The following is a 23,970-nucleotide window of genomic DNA, read 5'->3' as shown; positions in this document are numbered from 1 at the left end:
ACTCACCCCTGTATTTCAAGCCTGAGTCTCACAGAGATTTAAAGTCTGGTCTCCCATACTCACCCCACACCTGCTAAATTCTTCTGAATGTTTTTTTTTTCTTTCCTTAGCCCTATCTAGAGCTTTCATATCTTTCTTGTCCTATGTAAGGAAATAGCATACGCACTTTTCTTGATACAAATGTGCCTAGCAATCATACAAGCATGGGACCATATGTTCTTTTTCTAATACCTTGGCACTATCTTTTGATAATGCTTGGCAGTGTGTTGATATTTTTGGCTAAAGTAGCACAGATCGAGATCCTATCCTTAATGAATACTTTTCAGTGTGTCCTAAGTCCCTTTTTAGGCTGCATGGTTTGAGTTTTCCATTGGTGAAAAGAATCCTCCTTTTTTTGCCCACATAAGAGTTTATCTGCCCTTTTTCCTGGTCATCCCTCTCCAGTTAGCCTAGGGACATGCAAAAAGTCTGTATGTCACGCCTTTCTTTTTCATATTATATTACCTGGATGAGCTTAGGATCATCTGAACAATCAGAGGTACTCTGTTTAGTCTCTGTTTGCGGTCAAGGATGCCAGGAGGCACAGGGAGCATGGATGTGTCAAGTGGAGAGTGAAGGAGCCTATGATGGGTGACATATAAGGTTTTAGATTAGGCTGGGTGGAGGATGGCACCAATGCTGGGAGACAAGCCAGAGAAGGTAGAGCGTGGTGTCAAGTCACGGTCATGGCAAAGTGCCCCCAGAATGCCAGATAGGTGAAGAAAGATACTCACTGTTCTGTTCCTTTTTTTTTTTTTTATGGGTTTGTGGCCCTGAATATGGAGATTCTGCTTTTGACTGGGAAAGATTTTCAAGAGACTCGTTGACCAGCTTCCCATCTATGATGATGTATCTTCTCAAACAGCATAGAGACTTCCATCTTAAAAATAGTCATTGAGTGGAATTCTAGTGAAAAAAAATCCAAATATATCACAGCAGTTGGTTCCCCATACCTTCATGCCTATTTACTCCATTGAAGATTTTTCTCGGACTTGACTTTCCCTTAAGGAAAAAGTGTGTATTCCTCCATATGTTATATTGGCTTAGCAATGAGTGATTTCCTGGTTGGAAATTTGTTCCCCAGTCCTCTTGATTCTGGTAGGAGTGGAGTTTTGTAGTAGTTGGGTGTGTGACCACTAGAGGCATTCCACCTGGGTTCAAATCTTAACTCTGAATCGTAGAAACTAAAACATTGGGCAAGTTATTTAACCTCTCTCTGTGCGATTAACATTAACCTAATATGTGCCAGTTAAAAGGAGTAGCCCATAGGCTACTTGCTTCATGGGATTAGGTGGTTTAAAGGAACTACATCTGGCAGGTGCACAGAATTGTACCCAGTATACAGTAAGCCCTCAGTACATGCCACTTAAGATGTTCCCAGTAGTGCTCCACAGCATGCTGGCATGCAGTTCACCTTTGGGACTTTGTCTGCATAAATGCGTATGGACATTTTAATCAATAGGTCTACAAGTTCACAGCATTGCTTCAAAGCTTAGAGGTGGCTGCTTCTACACCTCCCAATTTATCTCCATCTAATTGTCGATCAGATCCACAACATTCTATGTGTGCCCCACTCTATCTGTTTCAAAAGATGAGTGAGTGGTTAGCATTTGATTATCTCAGTGAGGAATTAGTCAAATAATTCAATGATTTTTAGATTAGGCCGGGTGGAGGATGGCACCAACAGGAAGCTCTCCCCTGTTTCCACCCTAAGCGTACCTTTGGCTCTGTGATTATTGGGTGGAACCAAGGATTTCTGTGCTGGCATGCTGCCTTTGATAGATTTAAAGTCTTTTTCTCTCTGGCCTTGGTAGGTTCTGCAAAATGCCACTTGAGTGTGTAGGGCTCACCAAATGTCTGATTTCCACTTGCTTGCCAAGCTCCCCAGGCTTCCTTCCTCTTTGGCACAGGGAATGTGCTTTTTTGTTTTTGTTTTTTTAATATACCCTAGTTGTTGTGGCAGACTGAGGTTCCCCTGGTTAAGCATGCTTGCTTTCATTTTCTATTTGGTTTTTAAGGACCTAGATAGTAGGATTCATAAGAATATTATTTTTCTAGTTTCCCTTTTAATGTATAAATATACATATATGTAGGTACTCTGTTTTTTTGTTCAAAACTATTTCCTTTTATATACAGAGGAGGTTAACAGTGAAATTGTATGCTTATTTGTTTATTGCTTTGCTTTTCCACTCCAGGATAAAAAGTCTGTACTAATGATAAAAGCAAGGATCCCAGATACTCTCTGAGTGGCAATTCCTATTTTGGTATTAGATGGGGAGATTGATTGGAGTAAGGCTCTCGTATTTTCTTGGTCATTCCTGGCACCTCAATCAACAAGGATGAGAGTCGGGCATGAATGCTATCACAGAGTCACTGTTTCCTTGAGGGCAGGGTCAGTTTGCTGCTGGAAGTGTTTTGAAGGGGATCTTCCATTATCCATCCTTGGCTGAATTGGCATCTGTCTTTGGAGATTTTAGTGTGGTACAGTTATCCTCTGTGATCCTGAATGCTTGATAGCTTGAGGAGTGGAGAAAACTCAAAAAAGTCAAATTCCTAGATTTTTCACTTTGAAAGGAACACTTACCCTTCCTACATAGGAAATCTGTCTACACTGTATTTGGCCAGATTATCAACTTTCTCCATTATATTTCCAATGGTGAGGAGTTCACAACCTCCCAGGGGTGATTATTATATCAATGCATAAATGTTTACACTTTTCCTTTATTTTAAAATCAAATATCATTTTCACTTAACAATTGATATGTATGTATATGGACTAAAAGATTTAATATTGTTAAGATAGTGATACTCCCAAAATTGATCTAGAGATTCAACATAATCTTTAGGAAAATCCAGATTGCCTTTTTTTTTTTAACAGAAATTGACATGCCAATCCTAAAATTTATATGGATGTAAGGGACTCAAAATAGTCTTACAATTTTGAAAAAATAGAAAAGAGTTGGAGGATTTAACTCCTCATTGTCAAAAGTGGCCAAACCTATGATAATCAAAATTATCTTTTCCTTAAAGATAGACATATGGGCTAATGGAATAGAACTGAAAGTCCAGAAATAAGCAAATACATTTGTGGTAATTATTTCCAACAAGGTTGCCCAGATAATTCAATAGGAATGGGATATTCTTTTCAATAAATGGTGCTGAGATAACCGGATATTCACATGCAAAAGAAGGAAGTTGTGTCACTTATGACACACTATGCACAAAAAGGAACTCAAAACTGATTCAAGACCTAAATGTCAGAATTCAGATTCAGAAAACGCTTAGGCACAAATCTGTGTAGACTTGTGTTAGACAAAGGTTTTTTTAGCTATTACTCAAAAAACATGAACAAATACAGAAAAAAAATTGTATACATTGGACTTCGTCAAAATGGGAAGCTTTTGTTGATTCAAAGAAAGCATCAAGTAAATGAAAGAATAATCCACAGGATGAGAGAAAATATTTGCAAATCATATCTGTTGAGCAAATAGTATCCAGGATGTATAAAGAAACACTTCCAACTTAATGAAGAGATAAATAACCCAATAGAAAAAATTAGGATAATGACTTGAATGGACATTTCTCCAAAGAGGGTATACAAATGGACAATAAGCACATGAAAAGAAGATCAACATAATTTGTCACTAGAGTAATTAAAATTCACATTGAGCTGTCACTTCATACCCACTAGGATGGCTATAATCAAAAATATTGGTGAGGATGTAAAGAAATTGGAACCTTTGCTTATTTCTGGTGAAAATGTAATATGGTACAGTTGTTTGGAAAACAGTTTGACATTTCTTCAAAAAATTAACATAGAGATACCATATGATATATTAGTTCTACTTCTGGGTGATATTCAAGCAAATTTAAAACATGTGATTATGTTTATTCACTTGTATATGAATATTCATAGCAGAATTATTCATAATAGCTCAGAAGTAGAAACAATGCAAATATCTATCAACTGAAAAATGGTATATCCATACACTGGAATATTATTGGACCATAAAAAAAGAATGCAGTAGTGGTACGCACTATAACATGAGGAGCCTTGAAAACTGTGTTAACAGAAAGAAGCCAGATATAAAAAGCCATTGGATTTAAGGATTCTGTTTATATGATTTGTCCAGAATAGGCAAATGCATAATGCCAGAAAGCAGAATAGTGGTTACCAAGAGTTGAAGGGAAAGGAGGGTAAGCAATGACTCTCAGTGGGTGTGATTTATTTGTGTCCATGCATGTGTGTGTGTGTGTTTATGTGTGTGTATGTATGTGTATGCTTGTGTGTGTGTGTGTGTGTGTGTGTTGAAAATGTCCAGGCTTTACATAGAGGTCATAGTTGTACAGCTTTGTGAATATATTAAAACTCATTTAATTGTACACCTTGGTAGGGTGGACTTTATGATATGTGAATTATGCCTCAGTACAAAAAGTTCAAAAAGGATGGGCACTGCTAAACCTAAAGAGATGCCTGTTCCTGACCTTGAGTGTGAGTCCCTTGTTTGGGGAGTGAGTCTCAGGGGAGGGGCCTGGGGCCAGCTTGAGAGCAACGAGGATCTGGGTACTCAGGGTAGTGGCTATTTACCGACTGCAATGGACACATCTCAACATTTTGCCAATGAATGTGAACATATCTGTCCATGTCTGCTGACTGTTAGCCCTGACCTGTGTCTGAATCCTGTGACTGCCACTCAGTGCTCCTGGATTACCCCACTGAGAAAAATTGAAAGCATACATACCCCACACATCACCACTGTAACACCAACGCCTAGTTCTGCTCTCTCAGGATGCATGAAGAATACTTAACTCAATAAAAGGACAAATAACTTAATAGAAAAAAATGACCCAAGTCTGTGGGTCAGGTGTTTATTCAATCAGCATTTCAATCAGTATTTCTGGGCAGGGTCTCACAGAAGGTGGTATAAATGCATCTAGGTTTATGGAAACATATTATAATGAAATATGAAGTATTTTTTTTCTCATTTTGTGATAAAGGTCATTTGTATTCTCCAGCAAGCCTCTGCTATCTGTTCCTATGCCCTGGTTTTCTTCTAAGTTCAGAGTTCCAGTGCTATCCCAGGTGTCAGAGGTGTGCTCTTAGAAGTGAACCTCCCAACCTGGCAGCATCCTGAGTCCCTCCTCGTGCCCCGATTAAATCCTCGTGCCTGTATCCCTCCCAGATAAATGTCTATGTGACCCAAAGCATGATAAATGGAATTTACATGAGGAAAGAAAAGAGATCTCCATTTTTTTGTTGTTCTATGATATACTATCAGTAAAGGAGATGAGAATATAAAGATATACAGGGGAAAATAAAATAAAATTATAAAAATTAGTGGCAAGATAATAAAAATAACAGAGTGCCTGCTGTTTATGGAAATCTGAAGATCTGACTGTGGACATTGCCAGTGGCCAAGGCACAGAGCTGAGCATCATAGGTCACTGTTCAGCAAAAGAATATCTTTTCCAAATTTTATGGCCTAAGAGAATCTTCTCCCAGAGCACCTCACAGGACGGAGTGTGAGGATACTGTATCACGCTCACCAGCATCTTAACATCAAATCCAAGAGAACACCTTTAGGGGTGTTTGTTAGAATATCCTTCTATGCAAGTCAGCAGCTTCATGCCCAAACCTACTTAATGGGAGCTTTGCCATATCCTGAGGAGACCTAGGCACTGCCTGGAAATGGAGAGACTTGGGGAACCCCATTGTGGAGGGTGGATGGAATTGCCTTCCTCCATTATAACACATCACATCTGCGGCCGGACCGGTCAGCTTTTGCAGCCAGCAAAATTCCCCCTCCTCCACCAACAGGGCTTTTCTTCCCAGGCCTATTGGAACCTGATTATGTGAGGCAGTAAATCATTGAAGTCCAGAACAAATCTCATTTGACATTTTTATCTTGACTCTTCTGGGGGCCTTTAATTAGCATGATTGCAGTGTAGGCGATTGCTTCGATGGAATCTGTATTGCTCTTGGTTGGCGAAATGACTATTGAAGTTTCTCTAGTTACTGTTTCTGGTCATTTAGGAAAGACTCTGATTAAAAGTAATTAAACCCCTTAATGTGGCATAATAAGGGGTCATGGGTAATGAGTTTACATGGATTAAAAAATGCATCAGAATATGAATTCATACAGTTCCAAAATACTTATGCCTAACAGTCTAATACAGGTCGTTTGCCCCCATGGTGTCTGCAGCCACAAGACACAGAGCCATGGCCCACACAGCCATTGTGTAGAAATCTGCAGCTGGTGTGACCACCTGCACCCCATACGTGTGACCACTGCCCACATGTCACATTGCTCATAGCCTGTTTCACCTAGCCATAGCAGGTAGCCATGAGATTCTCAGCTGTCGTTAATGGTTTTGGGGCCTTAAGGAGCATCAGGATATGTTATGGTCGAGGACACATTGGTAGTTAGCATCAGTAGTCCTGAATCTCCCAGTCCTTGAAGTACAAGTTGCAATGCGAATCCCCTACTGAGACAGAGCATAGTGCAGCAGTAGTTCTCAGCTGGGATGATTCTTCCCCTAGGGGAATGTCTGAAGACATTTTTGTTGTCCCGTTGGGGTGGAGGGTGCTACTGGAATCCAGGAAATAGGGACCAGAGATACTGCTAAATACCCTTCAACGCACCAAACAGCTCCCCACATCCCCAAACGATCCAGTCCAAAATGTCAGTAGGGTACAAGTTGAGGAATTCCACACTGAAATTCAGAGGCAACTCCTATATTACCTTGTTTAAAACTTGTCTTTGTGAGGGAGAAGTTTTATTTCAATTTAGAGATTGAAAAGCTTAGAGACAAAGCTTAGAGACATAGTGACCTTCCTTGTCCCATGGGGTCAGATCATCCGATTGATTGTCTGGTTCTCATTCTCCCATTACTTATATACTCGGCATGACATGATTGGGATCTACACAGTTCTCCAGAAAGGGTATAAGTTTTATCTAAATGCCTATGGTATATCTCAGGAGAAATCATGACCCAAGACTCCTTAGGTAGGAAAGTTACCCATCTCCCCACTACAGATCAAGGAACACGTATCCATCAAAAGGGCTGTAAGATGGTAAGGCTTGATCACAGTTGATGGTTGAGGAATAAGGTTGTTACAATGGGTAAAAACAGGTCACAATCTGATACCAGTTTTCACATTCAAATTCCTTAGGGTCCTGGTAATTAAACAATGTGTGAAGTGACATGGTCTGTTGCGACAGTAGGGAGGAACAAGTTTTTGAAATGAGATAACATAATCTGACAAAAAGCATTCATGTAAAAAATTCATGTACTCCCAAACATCTCTGGGTCCTGTTTGTGCACATATTTGCAAGCGAATACCTTCCAAGACCGGTCAATTTAGTGGAATACCAAACCAGAGGGAGGGTTACCCATTCACACCATCATTGCCCAGGAAGTTTGAAGGATTTATAGACTTAGATTCTGTAAGAAAGAGTTCAAAGTCAGAGTTTTATTGGCATTTTACCACCTGTCTCTTTACTTAGGTCATGTGTGGTTGTGGTTGTACATTGTCTATAGGAACTAGAGTGTAATTTATGCTGATTATGGCCAATCACTGCATGGTGCATCTCATATGCATGTCTGTAACCCCTTTGGCCTCCCAAGGAAGTATAATTATCCCCATTATACAGCTGGAAAGACTGAGCTCAGAGGGGTGCACTTTGTGTGTGAGTCACATCTGGTTGGTGGTGGGAATGAAAGTAAAGTTTAGAATTTGCTCATTCCCCTCTACCAGGTTACCACATTAATCACAGAGATTATACCCTCTGCTTTTCCATTAAGAAAGATTCTTTCATCCCCATTCACAGAAGAGAACACAGGATCATTAGGGCAGAGAATGTGTTGTCTTCTTCCAAAAGCAGCAGGTGTGCTCAGGGGGATAATAAAGGCAAGAGAATCCCTCAAAACTTGATCCACATACAAAAAAGTTTCTAAAATAAATTGACCTAACATTAGTCTCAGTTCTTGCATGGGTTTTGTCATATCTAAAGTGGCTCTACTCTGAGCAGAGTAACTCCAGTGCTCAGATCTGGGAGTCACTCTGTGCTTCTGTGCCTGGCTTGAAAAGCATCATTTAGCAGCAAGTGCCTTGCCTCAGGTCTAATGAAATAAAATCAAGGGCGTGTGGTTCCTAATTCCTAATCCAAGAGCTGGCGCACTTCTTTAAGGGTTGCAGGCATGTTTTCTTGGCTTTGTGCTGAACATACTACCTGCTTCTTTTTGGTTGCCCGCCCGCCCCCCTTCCCCAGTAGCTAATGATCCTATCATCAGTAAAGCCTTGGAGAGGCCCAGACCCTACCTCCTCTTCCACTTTCCACATTTAATCATGCATCAAATTTCTGGTGGACACAGACTCTACCTTTGTGTTTCTCTGGCAACTGTCCTCAGGGCCCCGTTTTACCTCTTACCCAGCCTGGTACGGTTGCCCTTTAATCCAGGTATCCACAGCTACCGCCTGCAGGTCCGATTCAGCTTTCTGCTTGGTTTTGTACAGATCTTGAGCTAAGAATGGTATTTACATTTTTAAATGGTTGGAAAAATTCAAAAGAAGAATCATCTTTCGTAACATGTGAAAATTATATGAAATTCAAATTTCGGTGTCCATAAATAAATTGGAACCCAGCCATGCTCATTCATTGCACATTGTCGGTGGCTGCGTTCACACTGCAGTGGCAGATTCGAGTAGTTGCAACAGAGACCGTATGGCCCACAAAGCCTAAAAATATTTACAATCTGGCTATTGACAGAAAAACCTTGCTGGCCCCTACGCTAACCAGAGCAGCCACCATGATCTTTCCTCTTCTTCCACTCACTCTGATCTTCTCTCTTGCTGACAGAGCCTTCACCTCTTGCCTACATGAGGTTCTTCATGATCTGTCAGTTAAAGGTCTCCATTTATTAGTGGGAATTCCTTGCACTTCCCCAGATGTATCTTGTACCCATGACGCATGTGGTTCTTTCTGCTGGGAGTAACTTTCCTTCCTTTCTTTTTTATAAGGAAATCCCATCTCTCCTTTGAAGCTCATAGCAATGGCAATAAGACTGAGTCTCCCACTGTCTTTGACCCCCGAGCAATGCCCAGCACTCTGCCTGGACTGTTCCAGCCTGGGTCAGAGGGTTCTTACCGAGGGTCAGGTCCCTGGGAGATTAGTCTAGGGACTAACCTAGATTGGTTAGAGCAATCTGGTGTGTCTCTCTGGACTATCTGGGACAATCTGTAATTCCTATGAATTTAAATTACTTTTGTTCTCTCAGGCCTATATGACATTGTTTTAAAAATGGGCAACCCATTTCAAAATTTGGAAATTGATGTTAACATGAATTAGCAAGGCCATTGTCACTGGTTGAAGAATACATTATTTAACCTAAATCAGTTATCTAGATATCCACCTGAGCCTGTATCCATTGATACATCATCTGTCTTCATTTGTCTATCCACTCACCTGTTTAGTTACCAGTCCCTGCTCCTGAATTTTCTCCACGTTGTAGTTTCAATACTGTCACTTGATTCGTGATGTTCCACTTTTATGAGATTGCTCACAGGTAGTCTCCAACACTGTTCCTCATCTCTCCCACTACGCTGGCTTCCATTTCTCCTTTACTCCTCCTCTACTTTTCAGGAAAAACAAAAATTCCTGTTTTGGCCTGCTAGCAATGCCATAACAAAGTATGAGAAACTGGATATCTCAGAACAAATGAAAATTAGCATCTGATAGAAATCCAAGCTCAAGTTGTCGGATGGGCCTCATTCCCTCCGAAGGCTCCAGGGAAGGGTTTGTTCTGTAGCTTCTGGTAGTTTGCTGGCTGTCTTGGATACTCCTTGGCTTACAGATACAATATCCAGATCTCTGCCTTCATGTTCACATGACATTCTGTGTGTGTGTGTGTGTGTGTGTGTGTGTGTGTGTTGCCTTTCTTGATAAGGACAATCACATTGGATTAGAACCCACCTTAATGACTTAATTTTAACTTGGTCATCTGTGTAGAACCTATTGAAAATAAGGTCTTGTTCCAGGCTACTGGGGGTCATGGTCTGGGTGATACAGTCCCACTCACAACATTCTCCCATTTTCTCTGCTCTGTTCACGTGCTTCCACCATCTGGAATCCTTCCTAAGCATTTCTGCCTGGTGACAACCTTTCCCACCTCCTTTTTCCCTCCTACCTGTGATCATGTAGTTGCTCCCCAAATAAATTCTCCCAGCTATGGGTGGGTACTACCCTCTTGACAATCACTAGTATATTTTCCATATTGTAGTTATTGGTTTAGGACCTCAGTTGACCGGAAACGTCCCATTTTACCCTGCCCCCAGCTCTTATAGGTTGATATTCAAGTATTGGCAAAATTTTCATTAGGTAAGCTCAGAAAGCCAAAGCCCTCACATTCTTGGCGCTGGATTTTAAGATCCTCTTGGCAGTAATTGTTCTTACTCATCTCATTATTCCTTCTCCCTTTCTCCAGCTCTGCACAGAGTGTCCGTGAGCATATAACATGTGTTTCTCATGTGGAGAAGGGGTGCATAATGACAGCAGGGTGTGGAGTCTGCAGTTGCTGGTGTCCACAGCAGCACCCATCACTGGAAAGTCCTGATGCTCAGTGGCCTGCCCCACATGGGTCACACAGGTCCTAGGCAGGCAGAAAGATATAATCTGCCACTTTCAATTTCCATCTTTAGGGAAGATCATGACACTTTCACTGCTCAAACTGAGTATTTTTATGTCTGTGTATATAAATCTGTTTTCATTAAACTAAAAATGGCCTAAAGAAAGGCTCTGTACATATGTTTGGACAGAGATGTGGTGCAACTCTCTTTTCTGCGATCTTCTTTTCATCTTCCCCTTCGTCATCATTTTCAATAACTTCATTATTATCTCTAATTATGGGAATTCAGAGCTGGAAAATCATCTTATAGGGTTACATTACTTAATGTTTAGAGCTATACATTTAGAATGTGCCAGCAGTCTGATTCTATTAGCCCATGCCCTACTTTAAGATAATCTGCTTAAAATTGATACCAGCTAGGGATTTGGACTTTATTGATTATATTTCCTGCCTTGGCCTCTTGCTTATCACATCCTAAACAATACAGCCGAGGCTTCAAGAAAAGCCAGGCACCTGGGTACCATATGAGGTTATGAAGACTTTGCTTCTGGGTGCCACACAGTCAAGTTTGGGATAGGAGGTATGAATGTTAAGATGATATTTTTTTTTCCATACCTCACAGAGTTATTTTGAAGCCGACATAATCATTATTTGAAATCCATTGTAAGTAGAAACACTTTGCAAATACCAAAATACTATAATAGAATTTGAAAATAATGTGGCACATTGTCACACAGATCTCACGTGCACACATGCACACACACAAATCAGATCACAGGGTTCTGAAAACCAAGTCTATTCTCTCAAATTCCTCTCTATCATATGGGAAATAGAGAGAAATAGAAATTGCTTCCTGCCCAGGGCATCATATACAAAAGGGATGAAGAATGCAGGAGCTGAAGGAGGAAGTCTGGATTCACCTCCCGGCTCTGCAGTTTATGAACAGTGCAACTTAGCCTGCTCACTGAGTACCCCTGTCCCTTTGCATCCCCATCCACAAACTAGGGACCAAAAACATTCCCACCTCATGGAAATGCCAAAGAAATTTGATGTGGAAGTCCATGCACAACATTTAGCTCATTCCCTGAGTAAGTGTGCATGCTAATAGATACTGGTGGTTAGGTTTTGTTTAATTTTTTTAAATAATCTTATTGAGAAATGAGAAATAAGTATATGAAAGGTTTCATGGTAATTCATTTAAAATAGTTCCAGATGATAGGAGAAGAAATATGACATAGAAACTCACAATTAACTGCCAAGAGACATAAAGAGAGTGAATTTGAGCTGGTGATTCAAGGATGGAATGGGAATTGGATGAGAACAATAGGTCAGAAGATAAACAACTAGCACAGTGAAATACTAAGGAGGTTAAGACAGGAGCTGAAAAGTGTAAGGTTGGCTTGGTCTGGAGTTTAACTGAACCAGAGGGTGTTAATAGGGGAGGAGTGTATGAGAAGGCCAGGATGGTTGGCTGGAGACAGGGTGTGGCAAGATGAGGACAGAAGCCTAAGGCTTTGGGGGCATTGTGCAGGAGAACTTTCAAGTCCCTGGTGGCTTCTGATCAGGATGGTAGATTGGTGAATGTGAGGTTTTCATGATATAATTTGATAATGATGTGCCATATAGATTAACCTAAGGACTGAATTCAGGGGAACATGTTAAGAAACCTTAAAACAGTGGTCCTTAATAGGAGTGGGTGGTGAGAAAGCACAAGCCAACACTTGCTAAAATGAGTTTCAGATGTTCATTTATTTAAAATTGTTGAGTACCTGTGAGATAAGTGATGCTATCATCATTTCACAGAAGGAGAAATTGAAGACCAGAGAAGCAACTTTTTAAGGCTTTAAGGTCACACAGAACTGGTGCACAGTGGAACAGGGAGCTGAAAGCCAGGCCAGTCTTTCTGCAGATCTTCCTGCCATGTTTTGCTAAACTGGGGATCTAAATAAAAGGAAGAGTGTGTGAGATATTGCTAAACAAGTGTTTGAAATGTTATATAGATAATTAGGAAGGCATTGGCAAGAAATGAGGATGACTTCAAGAGTTTTTACCTTAAAAATTATAAGCATGGTAAGAACTGTCCTTTCAGAAAGCGAGAGAGGGGGGTTTGGGAAGAGGATGAAAGAAGCATCGTGTCTGTGGTTATGATGTGCAATAATGGAAAATTCTGAGAAATCAGTTGGAATCGTGAGAATTTGGAGGCAATTCTGTAGCTGGAGATGAAGGATTAGAAGTCACCCCAATGGAGATGGACATGAATAATGGCACCTACTGGGCAATGGAGAGAGAACAGCTGGACAGAGCAGCACTTGCTGCACTTTAATGTACACAGGAGCCATGTGAGGGTTTTCTTAAGGTGCATATCCTGATTCAGTAGGTTTGAGGTGGAGCTTGAGATTCTTTATTTTTTTGCCAGCTGCCAGCGATGCTGCTGCCATCAGTCCCAGAATTATTCTTTGAGTATTCAGCAGAGAGAGGACTGATTCTTGAAAAACCACCATAGATGAGGAGTAGCCAATAGAAAGAAGAGCAGCAGAAAAATAGCAAGATGACCAGAGTGGCACACTATTCTAAGTATCATGGGCATGTGGTGGGGTCAAGATGCCATATTCTGTGGAATGATCAAGTTGAAGAGCATCAAAGAAAATCTGGTCAAAGGGTAACCACTGATGATATTCAAGAGGTTAGTTTTTGTGGTGGTAATAGAATTTGGATTGTGGGAAGATAGGCATGAATGACCTGGGACACTGGAGGTTAGGGTTGGAATTAAATCATGGGAAATGTTGGTACCTAAAGGAACTGAAGAAATGGGATGAAACTGAATGGTATGGTAAAGTGGAAGTGTTCTGTCCTTTATTAGGAGAGACTAGTAGTATGGGCATACGAAAGACAGAGGAGACCATATAGATTTCTGTACAAAGGGGAATAGAATAGGAGAGATGGAAAATTCTGGGGAAACAGGAAATAATTGAAGAAGAATGTTGGAGATTGGATTGAAAGCACTAGTTAAAAGGTTAGCTTTGTAACCAAGGAAAATACATTTTTCTCTAATACAAAAAGAAAGAAAAATAACCGAGTTGTGGTCAAGATGGTATAGTAAGTTCATACTTTAGTGCACCTACTCAACTTCAAATATACAGCAATAAAAGAAAATACAAGAAAACATAGCCAGGCCCATATACAAGATAAATAACCTTGTGGGCCAGAAATGGTACAGAAATAAAAGGCAAAGAACAGACTTACATTTGTTCTTATGCTGGGCATGGGGTCTCATGCTGGTCTAGAGGCAAACATTAGGACAGGGATTTAGCCCTGGGGAATCTGCAGACCTATATGTGCTCCAAATTGTCAGAAAATCAGATTTAGACTCACTGACTGCAGTCATGGGTGGGGACAGCCTTGAACAGTGAAGAAAAGAATCTGAAAAAACAAACTCATAAAAAAAATCATTGCTAACCCCTCTTTGGAAATAGTTAATAGGAATCTGTGAGCCTTAGGAAGAATAAGGGAGGGGATAAAGATGCTATATACTAGGGCCTCCAAGCCAGCATTATAGGATTTGGTTCAGAATTGAAGTTCTAAGAGGCTAGGTGAAGGCAACAACAAACAATAACAACATCAACAACCTACTAAAACAGTATGTGGGAGCAGAAAAGGAAAATTAACAACAACAACAACTTCCCATTCTCAATTAATTACAACCCCCAATTATGAAATGTGTAAAAAATTTTATAAGAATACTTGTTATCACGAATTTTATTCAACAATATTCTGGTGATTCCAGCCAATGTAATAAAACAAGAAAAGACATAAAAGAATTGAAAAGACAGAGATGATGGTCCTTATGTTAAAGACATGATCACTCTCCATAGAACATCAAAGTATATTTATAAAGCAATCATCAGAACTAATTAGGGAATTCAGTAATCTAGCCAAAACAAGATCACTAAATGTATTTCCTAAATACCATCAGAAAACTGAGCTCAAATCACATTTGCAGTGGCATTATTTATATTGTAGTAGCAAAACGAGTAACATTTATGATAGCAAACATGAAATAAAATCAGAAATATGAGTTAAAAAAGTAAAATCTAAAAAAGGACATGCAAGATCCTATGGGAAAATGCAATATATTATTGAGTATAAAAGAGCTGAGTAAAAGAAGTGTATATATACTATTCATAGACAATAAGAACCACTATAATAAAGATGTTGATTCTTCCTCAAATCTATAAACTGAATACAATTCTAATAAAGTTCTCAGCAGGGATTTTGAAGGCTCATGCTTAATAAGTTTATGCTATAATTTCTATGCAAGGATGAAAAAACAAGAATAGTCAAGGTACTTTTAAAAAAGATAAAGAGTGGGTCAGGTACTGTAGTGCATGCCTGTATTCCCAGGGGCTAGGGAGGCTGAGGCAGGAGGATGGGGAGTTTAAAGCCAGCCTCAGCAAAAGTGAATCACTAAGCAACTCAGACCCTGTCTCTAAATACAAAGTAGGGCTGAGGATGTGGCTCAGTGGTCAAGTGCCCCTGAGTTCAATCCCCTGTAACCCCCCACTGAAAAACATAAAAGACTGAAGAAACTTGACTAGTAGACAATAAAACTTACAAGTTTTACAGCAAATAAGCCAGGGAAACAAATGGGCCAAGATACAATGATTTTCTTTTTTAGTACTCAGAAAGCATTGTGTATATATATAAAGAGACAGACAGACGGATGTGTGGGTATCTGTATATTTTTATATATGTCATTGCAAATTAGTATAAAAGGGGGAAGCTATTCAATAAAACCACCTAAGGGGGCGGGGAAGTGATATTGTTACTACAAGTCAGTCATAAAATAAATTATAAAATCTGGATGAAATTTAAAAGTAGAGCTTTATGTTTTAAATAACCTTCTTATTTAAAAATAGTTTTCGACATACAAAAAAGTTGCAACAATAGTATAAAGAGTTCCTTTGTGTCCTTCATCCAGCTTCCCCTATTATAATCATTCTATGTTGCCAGGATACTTTCATTATAATTAGGAAAACAATTGCAGTATATTATTGTTAACTCATTGCTCTATTCTGGTCTCATGTTTTTCTCCTGGATATTCTTCCTCTGATCCAGGATACAACACTGCATTTGGTAATTTTTCCTCCTAACTTTAATCTATGATAGTTTCCCAGACTTTTCTTGTCCTGAGAGCCTTGACAGCTTTGAAGTGCAATGGTCAAGTTCTAGGCAGAATGTCTATCACATAAGCTTGTTAGTGGGGTTCTGGGTCTGGGGGAGAAGACTAGTCTATCTGTTCCATCTCATCTTTTCAAGATTGTTTTGCTTATTTAATGATATATCACTGTGATGTTATCCCTGATCACCTGGGTGAGATAGCATCTGCCAGATAGCTTCACTGGAAAGTTACGCTCTCCCCAATTCCATAAAAGTTGGAAATGAGCCAGTAATAGCACACACTCAAGATGGGGGAGTTCAGATTTACCTCCTTGAACGAGGATCCTCCATGTAAATTACTTGCAATTCTTCTGTGAAGGAGTTTTACGAAATGTAGTATTTTTTTTTTAGAAAAGAAAATATCATTTGACTTTGAGAAAGAAAACATTTCTTGAAACAAAAGGAACGTTTAATGTTTTTGACTACATTAATTTAAATCTATACAAGTACCATCTACAAAGTTAAAAGAACAACAGAATAAGAGAACACATCCTAATGTATGTATTTGACAGAATATTTGTGCAGAGAATAAATAACAAACTCCCACAAATAAAAAGGAAAAGAGCAATACACATATGGATACACACACACACACACACACACACACACACACACACACAATGAGGAAAGGATAAAAATAGGCAGCTCACAGAACAGGAAACCCCAGTTGAGATGATGTGCAACTTCAGTAGTAATCAGAGAAGTGACATTAAAACTATAAGGAAATAACATCTACTACTCATCAGTTTGGAAGGGAAAATGTTTAATAATATCAGATATGGGAATACATGATAACAAGTTCAGCCATTTAGTAATTATAGAAATATGAGTTGGTATCATCACTTTGGGGAAACATTTAGCAAGAGAGTGAAGTTAAGGATTTATAGACACTAAACTAGGGGAATATCCTCTAAAGATGTGCTTCTCAAATGCTTTTGTGCATAGGTATCACCCTAGGAGCTTATTAAAATGCAGACGTTGAAATAGTGGTGTGTGAGTCTTCCTTTCTACCAAGCTGTTCCTGGCATTGCTGGTCCATGTGCCCACAATTTGATTAACAAGGCTGGAGTAGAGGTCAGCAAACTATTGGTCTACGGGCCAAGGGCCCAATCTGACTCCCGACTTTTATAAATGAAGTTTTACTGGAACATGCTTAGTTATTTGCCTGTTGTCTATGACTATAGTCAGATTACATTGACAGGATTTGATAGTAACAACAGAGTCTGTATAGTTTGCAAAGCTGAAAATATTTTCTGTCTGGCCCTTGATAGGAAAAGATTGCCAACTAATGCCCTGGAGAAACTCTCCCACGTGTGCATAAAGAGACTTGTGTAATAATACTCATTGCAACATTTCTGGAATAATGAAAAAACAGAAACAAGTGTCAGTTGGTAGGACAGAAAAATAATGTATAGTATATTCACAAAATGAACTCCTAAAATTAGTGAGAGCTACATGCATCAAAGTAGATTAAATCTAGAAAATACTCTTTTTTAAAGTTTAAACTTATGCAAAATAATACTATAATTTGGTTATGGATATATGCATATGTAGATAAATTATTATAAGATGCCTGGAAATGATGATCGTGTATTTCAGAACAGTGGCTACCTCTGGTGAGAGGAGAGAGGAACAGGGATGGGTGGAGTCAACAGGTTCTCAGCCATTGTTGTAATAGGTTACTTCTTTAAAAAATTGAAAAGAAGATACCAAAATATTATGAGTTGTTAATGCTGGGTGGTGGGCAGAGAGTTTTGGTGTTCTCTACACTTTTGTGATATTTTTAAAAGAGTCAAAATAATCCAGAAATGGGGAAAAGCATGCAGCACCTAAAAGGTATTTTGAAGAGCAAGGAAAGGAATGAAGATGGATATTAATACTGAACACATGAAGTCCTCTCCTCTAGACTGAGCAAGAAAAGAAGATGCTCAGCTATTGCAAGTTGTCTGGGATATTGTGATTTTTGAGAGCGGTAAAGAGATTTCACCATATCACTAATATTACTCTATGACTTATGGAGGATTCTGAATCTGAGAGGCCATTTCATGTCATGGAGTAGAAAGAACTTCACTTTCTCTGGTGCTAACATTTCAGTCCTTTAAACTGAGATCAGCTTACTGTTGGGATAGTCTTAGTGATGTCAAGGACCATGTCCCACAGCACATTTTTTTTTTTGTTCTGTGTCCTTTTATCTCACCCAGGTTTGGATGCCTTCCCACTTTGACTTCCCATGGGCCTGAGTCCATGAGTTCACTCATTTGGGCTACTTTCAGCCTCCTCTTCCTCTCTCTGAGCATCTCCACCTGGGCAGAAGCAGACTTGGCTGTGCTGGCAAGTGGGCCAGCCAGTCTCATCACTCATTTTCCCAGCAGTACAGAGGCAACTTTGCAGGAAGAGGTGTCCCATATTGAAGCTAGAGATCTCCTTTTAACACCTTCAGCCATGAAGGACACAACACTCATATTTCAGTCCCAAGAACACTTCAATATCCTATGAGACCCTTTGAAACACAGGGGTCCCTACAATTTGTCATTATACAGATAAAGTCATAGTTGGGTCAAATCATGCCTCAGGAGATATAGGAGCTACAATAAAAAGCCCTGCTGGTTGGCATTCAGTGACTTTTGGTCACATGCCTTTCCATGTCAGGCAACATGGAAAGCACAGTTGGCTGATGACATTTCTCCTAGCAGCAGCATCCTCTGTGGTCCCCAACCTGTTGTCTTCTTGGGAGCCTGGTTTATGAACACAGTGCCTCCTTGCCCATACATTGCAGTTCCTGAGCTCTCTCCCCTTTCTGAGATGGATTTGTTCTTCTACTGTAGGTATCCAGGCTCTTTGTGATTGTTAACCATGACCAGAGGAAGCCTTTAGTTTGCTGTCACAGAGGCAGTCAGTGAGACTTGCTCAGATGGCACTCCATGGTGGTCAATGCACAGCCATGCTGCACCTAATGCTTATTGTAAAATTTCAGTCTCAAATGTGAAGACAAACCATGCAGGAATTATCAATAAGTCAAGGAGTAGAGAATAACAGGGAGTGGTGGAGAGTTGGGAAAATTGAAAAACATACACCTTTCCTAAACTGAGTGGCCACTCTGCTTTAGCTGACTATTACTATACAGAAATGTTGGCTCAGCTTTGCCAGAATTCTTGGATTTTCAAGGAAAGGTAGAAATGGGGGTATTTTAAATGCAGAATCTTCCAACTTTTAAGTGTTGGCAACTAAGAAAAAAATTCAAGAAGAAAAAATGCTAAAACAGAGAGGGGGAGGGGAGGGAGGGAGGGAGGGAGGGTGTGTGTGTGTGTGAGAGAGAGAGAGAGAGAGAGAGAGAGAGAGAGACACCATCCTAGTGAGATGTGTCTCACTAGGTTAGTAACCTCAGAGGCCCAGAGGTTAGTAACCTCAGAGGAGAGAAGGGTTTTAAGCAACCTGATTTGTGGCCAGCAAGCCTGCATTTGAGGTTAACCCACTTGAGCTAGTGCCATCAACCTGAATCTAATGGCAGGAGAAGAAAGAACTTAGACTAAAAAGCATAATAACCATGCCGGGAGGCAAAGATGCAGAGCAAAGCAATCGTAACCATAACTCAGAGATCCTTAGTACCTTGGCGACCACCTTCCTGTGTCTTTGGAGGAGCTGCCACATAGGCAGGAATCAAAGCGAGAGACGTGTGAGGGAGCTTTCCTTCATTGAAATGAACCCTTTTCTGTTCATCTCTGCTCCCACAGCAGTGTAGGAAAGAATAGCTGGAGAGAGAGAGCTCCTCTAGGCACGATGTTTGGCTTCCCAGGGTGTTCTCAGACATTTCCCACCCTTTCTATGGGTGTAACCATATTCTGAACAATTTCTTTTCTCTCCAGACTCATTACTCTCTCTTGTTCATGAAGTTATTTTTCATCCTGCATAGGCTGCACTCATGAACAACGGGTGTCAATGTCTAGAGAATGGAGTCAATGTCTAGATGGGGTCTGGGATTCCCTACTTGGAAAGTATCAATCCATGCAAAGTGTTATTGTGAGAGTGGTGGGTGTCACAGGCCAGAGAGTACAGAAAATGAAGCATTAAGGGAAAGAGCTGGTCCAGGCTCAGCTGGGAGAAGGGAGTGGCAGGCGAGGGGTGGGGTAAAGTGGGAGTTGGAGTTAGGGAAGCAGTTTGTTAAGAAAGAAAACTCTCACCCTATGTCCAGGGCTCAATGACAAATGCAAAGTGCTTCATTACAAGGACTTTGGAATAATGAAGAGCTGGATTTAAATTCAGACTAACTCACAAAATAACCTTGGGGATTTTTCTTTTTATATTATTGAGGCTCAGTTTTCCCACTTGCCAAATGGAGTTACTACTATTAACCATTGACGACAGTGAATAATAAGTTAACTTTAGGCAGTGCTTGGCATTGTCACTTATTTACATAGACCTTCAGATTCCAGGGTGATTGACGATACATCTGATGGTAGGATTATTACAGCTAGGCATCTCCTGAGGCTCCTTTCTTCCTCTCGTGCCTATCTGCAGCATGATTCTATAACATTTCCTCTCTTCTTACCACTTGGGATAGGTGGGTAGGCTGTGGTAAGAATGACATCCAGACTAGGGTGGATAAATTGCTCTGTGTCTCCAGTTCCCTATTGTTAAGCCACCTCAGCACCAGGACTCCTGTTCCACTTCCGAGTATAAAGTGCTTTTCTCTCAGCCAATGCTATGTAAAGGGCAAAGTGTTGTCGTGACGTAGCAATTTTAAGATATCAGATATATTTGAAGAGGGAATGTTTGAAAATAATCCAGTAGAACTCCATTCGGTATTAGGCCTTTTGTTGGGGCCATCACGTAAGCCACTTTATGAAGTTAGGTAATAAAATTATGATGCCAGATAACGAAAGGAAGAAGCAGAGACAGAAGGTAAGGACTTTGAGAATCCAAAGGCACATGGAGAGAGCATAGGCAGAGGATGTAGGAAAGTTCTTGGTGGCAGATGCTGGAAAGCTAGTGGCTCTAGGATCCTGAAGTCAGAGTGCAGAGCTGAAACCTCAGTGAGGGCGAGATGATTAGGGTCTGCACAATTGTCAGGAAAAAAAAGAAAGTTTTGAAATTCTGGGCCTCTTTTTGCATTGCACAGTTGTAGTGTCTGTCCTTTCCTGGCAGCAGTGAACATGGAGGACTTGCCCATGAATATGTGAAGTGCTCTGGTATTCAGTGTGTTAGGCCCTGCAGCCTCTCATCCAGCCCTGTGGGTGCTCAGTGCCCCGTCTCCCCTAACCTCTTCCTTCATAACTCCCCTCCCTTTCCCCACATGATCCTAGACTCTCTGGCTTGCTTCTCGGGAAACGTATAGTGAGACAGTCCCTGAAGACCAGGCTCTGTTCTGAATTACAGAGGGCCAACAGGTACCTTTGTACCGGATGATTTTGGGGAAACCTCTTGACAGAGGAAAATGTTGGACATGGGTGTCTGTGGGCCACCCATGGGCAAGGCCTGCTTTGGAAGTGTTATTTGCCTTTTGTTGACCTTCCTTCCACCTACCTACCCCTTTCCTGGTATCAGCTGTGGTCCTGGTCTCCACTGCCCTGCCCCCAGTAAATGCCTTTTTCTTCCTGCTCTGGGGTTGTTCTGAGGAAGGGGGAGGAATGGAGGATTTTGGAGCACTGCCTTTTATGCTATCAGGCTTCAGCTTTAAGAATCTTGGAAAGGCTCCACCTGGGAAAGAGTTCCAGAGAAAACAAACTTCAGATCCTCAGCTCATATGGGAAAAGGCTCATGTTCACGAAGGCAGCTTTAGGGACCTTGGCAGAGACTTCATCAGGCTTGGCCCTGGCCTTTAATGGGTCTGACATGGAGCCTTATGGGGCTCATGGATGCTACATGGCCTCCCAAGGAGATTTCATTCTCAGAAGCTGGAATGATAGTTCTTTCATAGGGTCATAATCCTCAGGTGTCCAGGGAAACAACAGCTTTTGTGGTTCCAAAGGTTTATGCCCCTAACAAAAGAAGAAAGATTTTTAAGGAAGCAACCCCCACCATCTCATCATTACCCATGTCATATAGCTTCCCTGGTGGAAGTTAGTGCAATTTAGTGGGTGATGAGAAGGCAGAAAGAGGGTCTTGAATTCAGCAGTATCATCTCTCTAGTGATAAGAATCTTTGTTCCAGGCCCAGGAGTGGCATCCAGAATGGCAGTCACAGGCACCATTTTGAGATGTTCTGACCCAACAAAGGGAGTGAAGGGGGGCAAGCATGTTAGGAAAGGGACTGGGCAGGGCCATGGTGATGGTGAATCTGTCTTCCCTGACTGCAGCTTGTACTAGTTCTATAATGCCACTCTGCAATAGTCGGAGGATAATGCATCTAAATTTTATGCCTAAAATAAGCCAAGTACCCTGACAGGCAAAGCAGTGTGGGCTCAGGAGCTGGAGACACCCAGACTTCTGTCTCTGGCAGTTTGCACTTAAGAAGACTTCCCCATGTTTTTGCACTCGGGGCTCAATACTGACCATTAATTCCACCATGTCTGCCTCTTCTGCCAGGGGTCTTTTCAAACATAGACAATCATGGGATATTAAACTTGAAGGACAATAGAGATCATCTAGTCCCATCAACTCACTATATATATGAGGAACCTGAGGTCCAGAGTGGGGATGTGTCTTACCCAAGGTCACATGGTGAGTTACCTCCTTTGACATCTTTGTATAAAGTCATGACCCCTTCCCTACCAATTTTGATTTTTAAGACCCAAGGACTCATCATCAAACCTCCATGTCTCAAAGAAATAGGGTATGGCTAGGAGTCCAGGGTAGTATTGGTGTTCAAGTCCCTTAGGTTATAAGAGTCTCTTCCAGAGGAGGAAGATTCACAGGGCCTAGGTGAGGGGTATGGGAGAAGCAAGAGAGGGGCCATGGCCTGGCGAGAAACAGTGATGTCATAGACCTTCTCAGCAGGCTGCCCAGACCCATGACCTTCCCTCCTTTTTCAGACCCCAGAAAGCACTTCTCTGGAGTCAGCACAGAGAAACTATCTCAGAAATGTCTCATTTTGAAATGGAGCTTTCTTCTAAATATGATATCATAGACAAAGAGATTTCCCTCTATCTCTTCACAAATTTGACCTCACTCCCTACAGAGGGAGGGACCCTAACGCCCCAAATGTCTCAACCCTGTTTTGATCATAATAGTCCAGTCCTGGGCTGCAGAAAGGAAAGTCTCAGTGCAATTGGATTGTTTCAAACTGTGCCCATGATGTATCCCCAGTGCCCAGTTGTCCATCATGCCCTCCACATGCCTGCACATAACTTTCATGAAAAGATAGGCTTTCTCTGTTTACATGTGTATGCACATGTGTGCATGAGTGTGCACACTTACAAATATATACACACACACAAACATGCACAGTCTTTACAGATATGTTAAAACTCTGAATTTGATCAAGCAACTTGTTTGTGGAGATTTGATCAGGAGCACCTATGTCTCTGGATATTCTCACTCAGTTCCCAACTGAGTGGCCAGAAAGACACTGAGCTGTCATGGAAGTCCTCCTCGCTTGAGGCAGCCTGTAACTCAGTGGCCACCAATGCTACTCCTCAAGGGTATGTCCGTGCCCTGTAAGAATTAGAATTATGGGAAGGCTGAGATCTCATCCATCCTTCCTAAACCATCCAAGGTCCCGGTGAAATGAGGCAAAAAAAAGGTCAATAGGAAAAAGCTTGTAGGCTTACCAGTACAGAGCCTCCACCTCCTAGTGTGGTCAGAAAGGGTTTATGAAATTTTAGTTCCTAGAATTGGAGATGCCCTCTGGAATCCTTAAGTGGGGCAGCATAGCCTTCTCCTTCATCTCCTCTGTGACCCTGCCATGCACACCCTTGCTCTCACCTGCTCATCAGCTCATCGTCAGGGGATCCTCCTTCCAGACTTGGAATGACTGTATATGGTCCTAGACCGAGACTCCCTAAGATGAGTCCGTCCTTCCTCTTCCATGACAGTCCAAGCCAAGCCCCCAAATGTGGCACTCACTTCCCTTCCATGGTTCAGTGGAGGCCACAGCAAAATGGAGTGTTTCCGGTTTTCCTGACCGTTCTTGGTTTTAAGTTACCCCCTCCCC

General features: G+C 41.1%; 1 protein-coding gene across 7 annotated transcripts in view; it reads left to right on the top strand.

The window, feature by feature from the left end:
- NTRK3 (neurotrophic receptor tyrosine kinase 3) overlaps nt 1-23,970 on the top strand; it is a 376,727-nt gene that overhangs the window by 249,828 nt on the left and 102,929 nt on the right. The window contains exon 14 of one of the 7 annotated variants that reach the window (XM_081291781.1): nt 22,404-22,538. The exons of the other annotated variants lie outside the window; for them this stretch is intronic. Coding sequence (XP_081147907.1) covers nt 22,404-22,538 — 135 coding nt within the window. The remainder of the gene's footprint in view (nt 1-22,403; nt 22,539-23,970) is intronic. 7 annotated transcript variants of the gene reach the window in all.

This window comes from Spermophilus citellus, assembly GCF_964194105.1.
Source record: "Spermophilus citellus genome assembly, chromosome: 4".
NCBI lineage: Eukaryota > Metazoa > Chordata > Mammalia > Rodentia > Sciuridae > Spermophilus > Spermophilus citellus.
This window is presented reverse-complemented; position numbering and strand designations above follow the sequence as displayed.